This window comes from Dryobates pubescens, chromosome 14, assembly GCF_014839835.1.
Source record: "Dryobates pubescens isolate bDryPub1 chromosome 14, bDryPub1.pri, whole genome shotgun sequence".
NCBI lineage: Eukaryota > Metazoa > Chordata > Aves > Piciformes > Picidae > Dryobates > Dryobates pubescens.
The window spans coordinates 2,401,182-2,413,723 of NC_071625.1; the positions used below are offsets into that span (position 1 = coordinate 2,401,182).

The 12,542-nt window shown below is 44.4% G+C and overlaps 1 protein-coding gene across 1 annotated transcript in view; it reads left to right on the plus strand.

The window, feature by feature from the left end:
* Nucleotides 1–12,542, plus strand: part of UBR5 (ubiquitin protein ligase E3 component n-recognin 5) — an 85,246-nt gene that overhangs the window by 64,428 nt on the left and 8,276 nt on the right. The window contains exons 36-52 of the mRNA XM_054167524.1: nucleotides 49–160; nucleotides 1,225–1,356; nucleotides 2,161–2,418; nucleotides 2,772–3,040; nucleotides 4,163–4,374; nucleotides 4,731–4,961; nucleotides 5,282–5,355; nucleotides 5,928–6,100; nucleotides 6,200–6,313; nucleotides 7,057–7,277; nucleotides 8,362–8,482; nucleotides 8,579–8,677; nucleotides 8,912–9,155; nucleotides 10,123–10,234; nucleotides 11,139–11,283; nucleotides 12,075–12,205; nucleotides 12,455–12,515. Coding sequence (XP_054023499.1) covers nucleotides 49–160; nucleotides 1,225–1,356; nucleotides 2,161–2,418; nucleotides 2,772–3,040; nucleotides 4,163–4,374; nucleotides 4,731–4,961; nucleotides 5,282–5,355; nucleotides 5,928–6,100; nucleotides 6,200–6,313; nucleotides 7,057–7,277; nucleotides 8,362–8,482; nucleotides 8,579–8,677; nucleotides 8,912–9,155; nucleotides 10,123–10,234; nucleotides 11,139–11,283; nucleotides 12,075–12,205; nucleotides 12,455–12,515 — 2,709 coding nt within the window. The remainder of the gene's footprint in view (nucleotides 1–48; nucleotides 161–1,224; nucleotides 1,357–2,160; nucleotides 2,419–2,771; nucleotides 3,041–4,162; nucleotides 4,375–4,730; nucleotides 4,962–5,281; nucleotides 5,356–5,927; nucleotides 6,101–6,199; nucleotides 6,314–7,056; nucleotides 7,278–8,361; nucleotides 8,483–8,578; nucleotides 8,678–8,911; nucleotides 9,156–10,122; nucleotides 10,235–11,138; nucleotides 11,284–12,074; nucleotides 12,206–12,454; nucleotides 12,516–12,542) is intronic.

Below are 12,542 nucleotides of genomic sequence, written 5' to 3' on the forward strand. Positions count from 1 at the left end.
ATAGATTATGGGAAGTACTCTAGCATAAAACTGCAATGCTCTTTCCAGGTTGAGGTGGTTGAGGGAGTGGCTGGTGAAGAAGACCATCATGATGAACAGGAAGAACATGGTGAAGAAAATGCTGAAGCAGAAGGACAGCATGATGAGCATGATGAAGATGGTATGTATAATGTACATCATGCACATTGCTGCTTGGATGAACTAGTGGTGCATCAAAAAGATAACCTTTGGAGTCACCAATGACAAGGACTCGGCAGACTTCCATGGCTTTCAGACTATGCATCTTGCAGAAGGAGTGTAATTATAGATAACTTGTAGTAGGCAAGAGGGTGAACATTTTACATTTTAAGGTACCAAAGAATTAAAACCCCAAGCCAACAAAGGATGTTATATGCATGTTTAACTCTATCTGGTTTGCCTTTTGGATCTGCTACTATAAAATGTTGTTGACATTGACTACTTGAAGGACTGAAGAAAGTAGTTTAGCTCTTTCTAGCTAATGATAGAATGATGTTTATGGTAGATGTGTTCTCAAAAGGGATCTGAATCACAGTGAGCTAGTTTTTCAACCCATCACAAAACATTAGATGGCACTTTAATGTTCTCTGGACAGAATGAATCCATTATGTATAGGAGTGGTTGCCATTAATGTAACTTGTCCTCTGTTAGTTTGGGATTAGATGGCCCAAAGCCATGACTGGACAAAAGTTTATCTTCTTCTCTTTCTGACTGCTCTTTGTGTTCACACTACAGGGAATCTGTTAATTCACTTGATAGTTCAAATAATTTCATTCTCAAAACTTAAATTTGAATAGAACCTGTATTTTTTTAGATTTAAAAACCCTAAGTGTCCAGGTATTCCTTAGATACATTTTTGAGACAGGGTATGGTTAATTGTCCCACTCCATGTGCATGGGGAGTTGTGGAGTCTCTTGGCTTGAGTGACTGATTCTGAAGCCTTAATTCTGAGTGTGTGTCTTGAGAGTATATGTGCAGTAAAAAAGTGTGAGGGGCAGGGATTGCTAATTGCTGGCAAATAAGAGAATAGACTTCAAGTATTACTGCCTGTTCACACTGCTTTTGTGACCTCTCCCGGCATAGCCATTCACTTCTGCTAGAGTAGGAGGCTGTGGGTTTTGCTTAATGTCTTTTAAGAGTCACTACATTCCATTTTCAATTTCTTTTGTTTCTAACCATGAAATGTTTTGTGTTTTGTTTCTGTAGGCAGTGATATGGAGTTGGATTTGCTAGCTGCTGCTGAAACAGAAAGCGATAGTGAGAGTAACCACAGTAATCAGGACAACGCTAGCGGGCGCAGGAGTGTGGTCACCGCAGCTACCGCCGGGTCCGAAGCAGGTACATCACATCATCTTGGCTTTCATCCAGCTGTTTGCATTTGAATATTGCTGTACAGGAGAAAGAAACATGGCTTTAACAAGGGCAGAACTGGCTTCACCTAAAAATAGTGCTCTTTGCCTTTGAATCTGGAGCACTTCAGAGGAGTACTGGAGAAATAAATGATTTCGTGACTAGATTGGATAGAAGAGGGATTACCTGGTTGTGGCATTTTAACAAATGCCTTGCCCTAGTAGTCTTATTTTCCCTTTCTTTATTTTTTCTCTTCTTGGCTTCTCCCCTCCCACCTCTGCCTTCCCCATGTTTCCTGGTTTTCCTTTGCCTGTAATTATACTGAGCTGCCTTTTTGGAGGACATGTGTTCCAGTGTGGCCTATCTTGCTCTTAAGGAGTTTCTGCACATGTTAGCCACAAGTTACCTTGTGCTCTTGTGAAGCAAAACGTTTTCACTCAGTGTAAAAGTTAGATATAGTTTAGAACAAAACCCCACCAATCATTTTAAAGCTTTTTGAAAGCAACTGCTCTACTGTCCACTTTGGAAGCATCATTTTTAGAATGCATTGCCTGGGGCCAAACCAGTGAAGACAGTGAAAACTCAAATTCTTTCTTAACCTTTTGAAACCTGAGCAGTTCTTTTTCTGGGAAACCAATAGAAAATTAACCTTATGTTACAAGGATGTTCAGCAGTGGCACTTCAGCCTTTCTGGTACGTGTAGTTTCTCCTCATGGACAAAGCTTGGAATGCTGTACCCAGGCACAGATGCGGAGCTGCCAGTCACTGTTTGTTGCTTCTTTTCCTGAACAGGAGCCAGCAGTGTTCCAGCATTTTTTTCTGAAGACGACTCTCAGTCGAATGACTCCAGTGACTCGGACAGCAGCAGCAGTCAGAGTGATGATATAGAGCAGGAGACCTTCATGCTTGATGAGCCTCTGGAAAGAACCACAAATAGCTCACATGCCAATGGTGCTGCCCAAGCTCCCCGTTCCATGCAATGGGCTGTACGTAATACCCAAAACCAGAGGACTACTAGCACTGCTCCCTCTAGTACGTCAGCCCCAGCAGGCAAGTCCGAGTAAAGCTCAGCCATGGCTGTCCGTTAACGCTGGGTTTGTTCCTTCCTCTGTTTTAGTTTGTTGTCTTAAAGATGAAATCTTGCCTGTCTCAGAAGGACAGTACTGATCTGTCTTGACTCTTTCAGTTCCAGGTTTGACTTTACAAAGGGAAGGATAAGTTGTAGTCAGTAAGAAGATAAAGCATATGCTTACTGGAGCTAGTCATTTTTTGCTAGTTGCAGTTGTGATGTTAGTAACATTTACAGCTTCGTTTCTGGAAACGTTCACAATGTTAGTCAATACAAAAAATATGTAGCAAAGGTTAAACAAACTCATTGATGTCATGCTCTCTTTTGTGTTTAGCAAGTTCAGCAGGCTTGATTTACATTGATCCATCAAACCTACGTCGCAGCGGTACCATCAGTACAAGTGCTGCAGCAGCAGCTGCCGCGCTTGAAGCCAGCAATGCAAGCAGCTATTTAACATCTGCGAGCAGTTTAGCGAGAGCGTACAGCATTGTGATACGGCAGATCTCTGACCTCATGGGTCTGATTCCCAAGTACAATCATTTGGTATACTCCCAGATCCCAGCTGCAGTGAAGCTGACTTACCAGGATGCAGTTAACTTGCAGGTAAGAACATGCAAATGTCTGTGAAGGAATATAGTTCAATGTAGTTGGGGTTTATAGGAAAAGTCACAGAATTGCTGAGGTTGGAAGTGGCCTCTAAAGATTGTCTAGTCCAAATTCCCAGCGCTGTGCCCAGTTAGGTTTTGAGTATCTCCAGGGTTGGAGACTCCACAACTGCTCTGGACAACCTGGTGTTTAACTACTTTCATATAAAAACCCCCAATTTTTCCTGAGTTTAAATTGACTTCCCAACTACTTCAGCTTGTGCCTATTGCTTCTTGTCCAGTGATATCATGGAGAAGAGAGGGAGAAGGTACTTTGTGCCTTTTTATTGATACATATTGATAAGATGCTGCTGAATTGTTTTCTTGAATACAAACTGTCTTGGCTCTCTCAGCCTCTCTTCATAAGAGGGACAGTGTAGGCTGAAGTAGTTGCAGTTACTCATTCAGTTAAATTGTTTATATTTTATATATATGCTCTTCAAAAAAAGGGAATTTCAGGGGTCTGACTGATCTCTATTTAGTAGTTAGGTCAAGACAGACCTCTTTGGAGACAGTTGTGGTCTCTACTAAGAGAACTTTTACCCTGTTTTCTTTTTTGACATGAACTGTTGAGTGTATAAAAGAAGAACGTTAATAAGGGACAAATAATTACAAGAGGCAAAAGATTTGTGCAGGTGAATGTACTGCTTGCTGTCCCTTCTTTCAGGGACTTGATCATCCTTTTCCTGTCACTTGCATATTTTTTTGGTACAGTGCTCCTGATTTTTGGTTTTTGAAAGTAAGTGTGACCAAAGTCCCCAGAATGTGTGTGCCTGGGAGATGCTGGGTGCTCATAAGGTGAGGAGGAGAAGAGATGCTCAGAAAGGAGAGAGGGATGGTGGGAATGCTTTACAGACACCAAGGTATCAAGCCATGGCATCTGTGTGCTACTGCAGTAAATTTGCAGCCTCAATAGAGCTTTTGCAAACTGCCCTTGTTTGTTCTCAAGCATGGCTTCACAGCCTCTTTGTTCATAGGCAGTCAGAGGTAACTGAAAGCCAGAGTGGAGGCTTACGTTACGACTGCATTCTCAGCATCAGTTCTGTTGCTTGCAAAACTCAACAAATCTCTCTTTCGATAGAATTATGTAGAAGAAAAGCTTATCCCTACTTGGAACTGGATGGTTAGTATCATGGACTCTACTGAAGCTCAGCTGCGTTATGGTTCTGCGCTGGCATCTGCTGGTGACCCTGGGCACCCCAATCACCCTCTCCACGCCTCTCAGAACTCAGCCAGAAGGGAACGGATGACAGCCCGTGAAGAAGCTAGCCTAAGAACACTCGAGGGGAGGAGGTATGGAAATGCTTTGATTGCTGCATGCAATATGAGTTAGCAGTTTTACAGTCAAGTCTTGTGCACTCACATGCAGTTTTGTAGTGCAGCAGTGGAGCTGCTGCTTGGTTTAGCTGTCTGCCCGTGTCCTTGCTGCTGGTTTGTGTTCTGATGCACTGGATTCACCTCAAGCATCAGCTCTTCACAATACACCGCACCTCCGCAGCTTGTAGTAAAGTGTAAAACCACGACTGCTACTCTCATCATCATGCTGGTTTTGTGGGAGGGGATTTGGAGGTTTTCCATCTGTACAGTATGTACAGGCTGCCTTCTGCTGTGCTGCCTGATCCCTGTGTTCAATCCCTTCCTGTCACTAGACGTGCTACTTTGCTCAGCGCCCGTCAGGGGATGATGTCAGCACGAGGAGATTTCCTCAACTACGCGCTGTCGCTGATGCGCTCCCACAACGACGAGCACTCGGACGTGCTGCCCGTCCTAGATGTCTGTTCACTAAAGCATGTAGCATACGTTTTTCAAGCCCTTATTTATTGGATTAAAGCAATGAATCAACAGACAACACTGGATACTCCTCAGCTGGAACGAAAAAGGTACTGAGGCTGCCACTACTGCAGGCTTCCTAGTTCTTGATATTGGCATAGTCTTTAAAAAGCAGCACACCCATCACTGGCTGAAGACTTGGTAGGTGGCCAAATGGCTGTAAGGTAGTAACACAGCCAGTGGAGTGTGTAGTAAGTACTCTGTACTCTCTGAGTACTCTGTACAGTACTTTGGCTTTAGACTGAAGTTGTTGTTACGTGCAATTGATGAGATAAACTCTTGCTTTTATTGGTTGCTACAGATGGGGATGTTTAACCTAATGCTCTCTTCAAGGGGATTGACTCTTCCTTTCTTCTTGTTTTGTTTAAAGAACTCGGGAACTTTTGGAACTGGGTCTTGACAATGAAGATTCAGAGCATGAAAATGATGATGACACCAATCAAAGTTAGTATACAGAAGCACTGCTGTAAGATGCCAAAGCACAACACTTTCCTGTGTGGTGTTTTTTGCCCCTTTAGCTGGTTGAGGTTTGCAATATATTTTGCTGCTTGCATATGTTACATTAAAGTCAGGGGTTTGTAAGGTTCCTACCATTGTCACATTGCTAAACTACTTCTGCCTTTGCCTGTTCTTGTTTTGGGGCCCTGATTTCATCTCCTTTTTCTCTAACCTGCAAAATTTGTGCCTTTCCTTATTCTACACAATGACAGAACCTAACGTTTGAATGCAGCTGATTTTCCTCTTGGTCTGGTGGAACTGCTGCTGCAAATGGTGGGATGTATACCTTACACTAAGTACATACAGTGTAGGAGTGCATGTTCAGTAAAGCTACTTGCAGGAAAAAGAACAAAAGTGCTGACTAAGCAACTTGGCACGAACAGAACACTTGTGGAAGTGTTACATTTGCAGAGCTGCTTCACCAGTCAGAGAGCTAAGAGAAGTGTACTCATTTTTGGTATTTTAAATCTATTGCTTCTGTAGCTGTGAAAGTTGACTTGAAATCTTTCCACATTTAGGTGCCACACTCAATGACAAAGATGATGACTCCCTCCCAGCAGAGACTGGCCAAAACCATCCGTTTTTCAGACGATCAGACTCTATGACCTTCCTCGGTTGCATTCCACCCAATCCTTTCGAGGTTCCTCTGGCAGAGGCCATCCCCCTGGCAGACCAGCCCCATCTATTACAGGTGACATCAGAGATGGTGTTCTGGCAGGAACCTGCAGTTTGCTTTTTGATTCCTAACCGAAACACATGATTTACCCAGAGTGCTTTTGTTCCTTTTCAGCCAAATGCACGCAAAGAAGATCTGTTCGGCAGGCCCAGCCAGGGCCTGTACTCATCCTCTGCCAACAGTGGGAAGTGCTTAATGGAAGTTACAGTGGATAGGAACTGCCTCGAGGTAGATTTAAAGGTTCTATTATTTTAAATGATAGGGTGATTTTACCTGATACCTTCATCCCTTAAAGAGGCACATCCATACTGCCAGAGGAGTGTAAGAATGATCATTTAAAAGCCCATCAAGTCTGACTGCTTGGACTTCTGAGGGAAAGGATGCTGAATTTTGTAATTATTAAATGCAGGAACTTCTATGATTACTGATTCAGATCAGACTTCAGACAACACTTGAATTGTTTAAAGGCTGCAGTACAATCTCAGCTTAACTTTGAAATGCCAATGGTATCATTATTTGTGATAAGAAGAATTAAATCTCCCTACTGGCTACTAGGTTTGACTTGCCTATAGACTGAATATTAAATGGCAAATGTATGAAATGCAAACATAAATGAAGAATGATTTGCCATTTTTCTCAACATGATTAAAGTTACTACACTTTTATAGGTCAATTACTGTGCTCCCTACTCTGTGGTTTACAAATAGATAATCTTCCCAGAAAGAGTAATTGGCCACTGGAATGTGCTGCCCAGGGAGGTGGTGGAGTCACCATCACTGGAAGTGTTCAAGAAAGGATTGCATGTGGCACTTGGAGCCATGGTTTAGTTGTCAGGAGGTGTTAGATGTTAAGTAATAGATTGGACTTGATGACCTTTGAGGTCTTTCCCAACCTGGTTGATAGATTCTATGATCTTAAAAAGGCCTTCTAGACTGCTTCAAAAATGCAGTTAAATCTTGCTTCTTGTTTAGGTTCTTCCCACTAAAATGTCTTATGCTGCCAACTTGAAAAATGTTATGAGCATGCAAAATCGGCAAAAGAAGGAAGGGGAGGAACAAAATGTGCCTACAGAAGAATCTGAGAGCTCAAAGCCAGGGCCTTCAGCTCACGACCTTGCAGCACAACTGAAAAGCAGCTTGTTGGCAGAGATAGGGCTGACGGAAAGCGAAGGGCCGCCTCTCACATCTTTCAGGTAACTTGACTTCAAAGTTACTCAACAAAAAGTCTTCTTGAACTCTCTGGAAAGTCTTTTTAAATTAGTAGCTTACTTTTGTTTGAATTAGTGGAGGGTTTGGGGGGTGGTTTTGGGTGTCTTTTAAAACAAACAGTTGATCAGCCTTCCAAGAGGTCTGTGCAAACCGTAGTATCCTGGGCTGGAGTGAGGTGATTCTGCCACTTTGCTCTGGTGAGACCTCACCTGCAGTGCTGCATCCAGCTCTGGAGCCCTCAATATAGGAAGGACATGGACCTGATAGAGTGGGGCCAGAGCAGGGTCATGAAAATGATCAGGGGGTTGGAGCACCTCTGCTACAAAGACAGGCTGGGGGAGCTGGCATTGTTCAGCCTGGAAAAGAGGAGGCTTCAGGGAGACCTAATTGCAGCCTTCCAATACCTGAAGGGGGCCTAAAAGAAGGATGGAGAGAGACTGTTTACAAAGGCCTGTAGTGAATAGGATGAGGGGCATTGGCAGATTTAGACTGGATGTGAGGAGCAAGTTCTGCACCATGAGGGTAGTGTAACACTGGGACAAGTTGCCCAGGGAGGTGATTGGGACCGTATCCCTGGAGATACTCAGGGTGAGGCTCAACAGGGCTCTGGGCAACCTGATCTAGTTGAGGATGTCCCTGCTTACTGCAGAGGGGGTTAGATTACATGACCTTTGGAGGTCCCTTCCAACCCAGACCATTCTGTGATTCTGTAAAAGCCCTTTACTCCTGCTGCAGACTTGCTGTGATGCCCAGGTAGCTAACGGTGAAAATCAGAACTGACAGCTCAGTGATACTGACCACATTTTATGCAGTTAGGTATTGAGCTGCCCTCACTTTGAAGGTCTTGATTGAAGGGAGACCAATCACAATGAATCCCATGCAGCAGTGAAGTTAGATGCTTTCAGAGTAATTTCACTTCAGAAGCAGGAATTGTGTTTAAGCTGAAACTCACGGCAGCTTCATGTGTTTGTGTCTGCATACTTACTGTGCTGTGGTGCTGTTCATCAGAAATAACCACAAAATGTGTCTAAAATTCAACTTGATTTTGCTTGTCTTCCCTCCTGTCAGGCCACAGTGTAGCTTCATGGGCATGGTTATATCTCATGACATGTTGCTGGGGCGTTGGCGCCTCTCCTTAGAGTTGTTCGGTAGAGTATTCATGGAAGATGTTGGAGCGGAGCCTGGATCGGTATGTATGTCCCCCTGGGAGCACAGTTCCTCTTACAACTCCGTTGTGAACTTATTCTGGGTTTGGTTTACTTTCTTCTCTTGTTTTCATCTTAAGATACTGACTGAATTAGGTGGCTTTGAAGTGAAAGAATCGAAATTCCGCCGGGAGATGGAAAAACTTCGAAACCAGCAATCCAGGGATTTGACACTGGAGGTAAAATGTTCACTGCCTTCTGAATTTGGTTTCAGTGAAAGCTGAACTACTGTTGGAACTTGCTGGAAGTCTTGCAGAATCTGCAAGCAGCTGTCCTGAACCTTAACTGTGTTGTAATTATCCTGTAGTTCTTCAGAGTGTGATTGGGTTTTTTCTTAGTCTGTGCAGAAGAGGCCAGGAAGCTATGGTGAAGCTGAAATTCAAGGAAAGAAAACTTCTTTGTGTTTTCACTAGGTTGATCGAGACAGAGATCTTCTCATTCAGCAAACCATGAGGCAGCTCAACAATCATTTTGGTCGCAGGTGTGCTACCACTCCCATGGCTGTACACAGAGTCAAAGTTACTTTTAAGGATGAGCCAGGAGAGGGCAGCGGCGTAGCACGGAGCTTTTACACGGCTATTGCCCAGGCCTTCCTCTCCAACGAGAAACTGCCCAACCTGGACTGCATTCAGAACGCCAACAAGGGCACCCACACGAGTAAGTCATGCACAGCAGATCAGCCTTGGATGCTTCTTTACACTGAAATACTTGGCATTGATTGTCTCAGAGGTTTCTCTTAGCTCAGCTCAGTGAAAATTGTGTCTTACTTCTCTGAGGCAAGAAAATAGCTTCCCCTTTTCTCCCCTTTTCTCCCCTTTTCTCCCCTTTTCTCCCCTTTTCTCCCCTTTTCTCCCCTTTTCTCCCCTTTTCTCCCCTTTTCTCCCCTTTTCTCCCCTTTTCTCCCCTTTTCTCCCCTTTTCTCCCCTTTTCTCCCCTTTTCTCCCCTTTTCTCCCCTTTTCTCCCCTTTTCTCCCCTTTTCTCCCCTTTTCTCCCCTTTTCTCCCCTTTTCTCCCCTTTTCTCCCCTTTTCTCCCCTTTTCTCCCCTTTTCTCCCCTTTTCTCCCCTTTTCTCCCCTTTTCTCCCCTTTTCTCCCCTTTTCTCCCCTTTTCTCCCCTTTTCTCCCCTTTTCTCCCCTTTTCTCCCCTTTTCTCCCCTTTTCTCCCCTTTTCTCCCCTTTAAACAACTCTTAGCTTATTTTGAGCATCTTTCTTTGTAGTTGTTAATCACTGTCGAGATTTTAGCTACTAAGAGCTGACTAATAGCGCTAAACTCTATGGCCCTGCTCTGGCAGAGGGGTTGGACTCGAAGATCTCCAGAGGTCCCTCCCAACCCCTAACATCCTGTCACTATAATATGGCTTCTCCCTCTGGCTTGTCACAAATAGATTTTAATGTTTGTGAAAGTATATATAGACTCCTGAAGCATTTTGGCATTTGGAAGTTACTACAAAGATTTCACATTTCCTAAGCTTGGCTGAACCCCAGTCATTAGTCAGAGTGGTTCTGTCTCATTGATGTCTTTCGAGCTGTCTTCCAAGGAAACCTCTGCCTTCCTTACACTGAAACTTAGCTAGGAGAGAGAAATACAAAGATGTTTAAGCTTATGAGGATTTTTCCCCTTCAGGTCTCATGCAGAGGTTGCGAAATAGGGGCGAGAGAGATCGGGAAAGGGAGCGAGAGAGAGAAATGCGGAGAAGTAGTGGCTTACGAGCTGGTTCTCGGAGAGATAGGGATAGGTAAGTGGTGCATTTTCCATCTGGTGGGGATACTCTGACAGAGACAAGAACTGCTGTGGTGATCTTCAGGAAAGCTGCTTCCTCAGATTAACAGGGTTTGGCTCTTTTTGGCTTCCAGGAGCGATTTATTGATACGATTTATTGAAATCCATTATATACTTTAATTGTTCAAAGAATAATTATACTTACTGCAGCACTGATAGGTTGTTTCAACCATATGTCATTGTTTGGGGTCAGCTAGAGTAAGGTTATGGTTTTGGTTTGTTATGTCAGTGTTGGACCCAATAAAGGCACACAGCCACTCACTCAGATTCCCACCCCTACACGGTGGAATGAGAAGGAGAATTGGAAGAAAAAGGCAAAGCCTTGTGGCTTCAGATAGGATTTAATAGAAGAGTACAAAGAGAAACAGAGATCCACCTGTCCCCAGTGAGAAATTGCCAAGTCATAGTCACAAGGTCAAAGCACCCCCCTGTGCCCCAGCCAGCCCTTCCCTTATATAGCTGGCACTGGATATCCACTGGCTGGTTCAGCTCTCTGTCTTGGCTGCATCCCCTGACAGCCTCCTGTGAAGGGAAGAAAACAAACAAAAACTTAACTTGGCCAGGCATTGATCTCTCCTGCTCAAGCAGTACTGAAATCTTGTGCACTAGAGTAACTTGTGAGGTGGTTAGGAACAGCATGGCTGTTGGTGGCATGCCTGTCTGCACTCAACACGCTGCTAGTATTAAAGTCTCTGGTTCGTTCTGTTTCCGAATCGTCCTCCCCGAGCAGCTCTGAGCAGCACTCCTATTACAGCATAAAAAGCTAATGCTATTTTGACTCTGTGTGCAAGTGGCATTGTGCCAGAAGATTTGGGGGTGTTTCCTCTGAGATGAGTACAAACTGCACTCCTTTCCTTAAGGGACTTTAGAAGACAACTTTCCATCGACACCCGGCCCTTCAGACCGGCCTCGGAAGGAAACCCCAGCGACGACCCCGACCCTCTGCCGGCACACAGACAGGCCCTTGGGGAAAGGCTCTACCCTCGAGTGCAAGCAATGCAACCAGTAAGCCTCGCAGCTCTAATACACTCAGCAGTGCATTGTTCTTGGCATCTTTTAATAATCAATTTCCTTTGTTCCGTCACTGTGTAACATAACTGAGGACATTGGAACACTGGAATTGCTGTGTCCAGTTCTGGGGCCCTCAATTCCAAAGAGATGTTGAGGTACTGGAGTGTGTCCAGAGAAGAGCAATGAAACTGGTGAGGGGTCTGGAGCACAGCCCTGTGAGGAGCGGCTGAGGGAACTGGGGGTGTTTAGCCTGGAGAAGAGGAGGCTCAGGGGAGACCTTATTGCTCTCTACAACTACCTGAAGGGAGGTGGTAGCCAGGTGGTGGTCAGTCTGTTCTCCCAGGCAACCAGCAACAGAACAAGGGGACACAGTCTCAAGCTGTGCCAGGGGAGGTTCAGGCTGGATGTTAGGAAGAAGTTCTTCCCAAAGAGAGAGATTGGCCACTGGGATGTGCTGCCCAGGGAGGTGGTGGAGTCACCATCCCTGGAGAATAGCCTGGGTGAGGCATGTAGTGCCATGGTCTAGTTGATTGGATAGGGCTGGGTGATAGGTTGGACTGAATGATCTTGGAGCTCTCTTCCAACCTGGTTGATTGTATGATTCTGTGTAGGGCTGTTGAAATGGCACTTTAAAAAGGTCTTGGTTCAGTAATCTGTCATTTAGCCTAGGAGGTAGCTTGCAATGCATTCTAGAGTTAAAATGTTAAAAACTGTCATCAATGCATCATTGAAAATGAGAGAACTGGAGGAGAGTAGTAAGACCTGTTATCATTCCTTATCCTCAGGCATTTGCAAGTAAAATCACAGGAATGTTGTTGGAATTGTCCCCTGCTCAGCTGCTTCTGTTACTAGCCAGTGAAGATTCCCTTAGAGCAAGAGTGGATGAGGCAATGGAACTCATTATTGCACATGGCAGGTAAAGTACCAAGGATTTAGATAAGAAATGAAAACTGATTTTTGTGGTTGAAGCACTTGTGCTGTGCTGCATCTCATTCTGATACATGCAACTTGCTGCCTGCTTTGTTCTAGGTATTTTTCATTGGACAAGTAGCTCACTGAGTTCAGTTGAAGTAGTCTGGTTTCAGAATATGTCAAGTCCTTAATGTGAAATTAACTCTGCCTTTCTTTCCTTTCTCTTTTTTTGCCTTCCCCCTCCCCTTTGAAGGGAGAATGGTGCTGACAGTATATTGGATCTTGGATTGCTAGACTCTTCAGATAAAGTGCAGGTAATGAACTGTTGCCCAAATTACCTT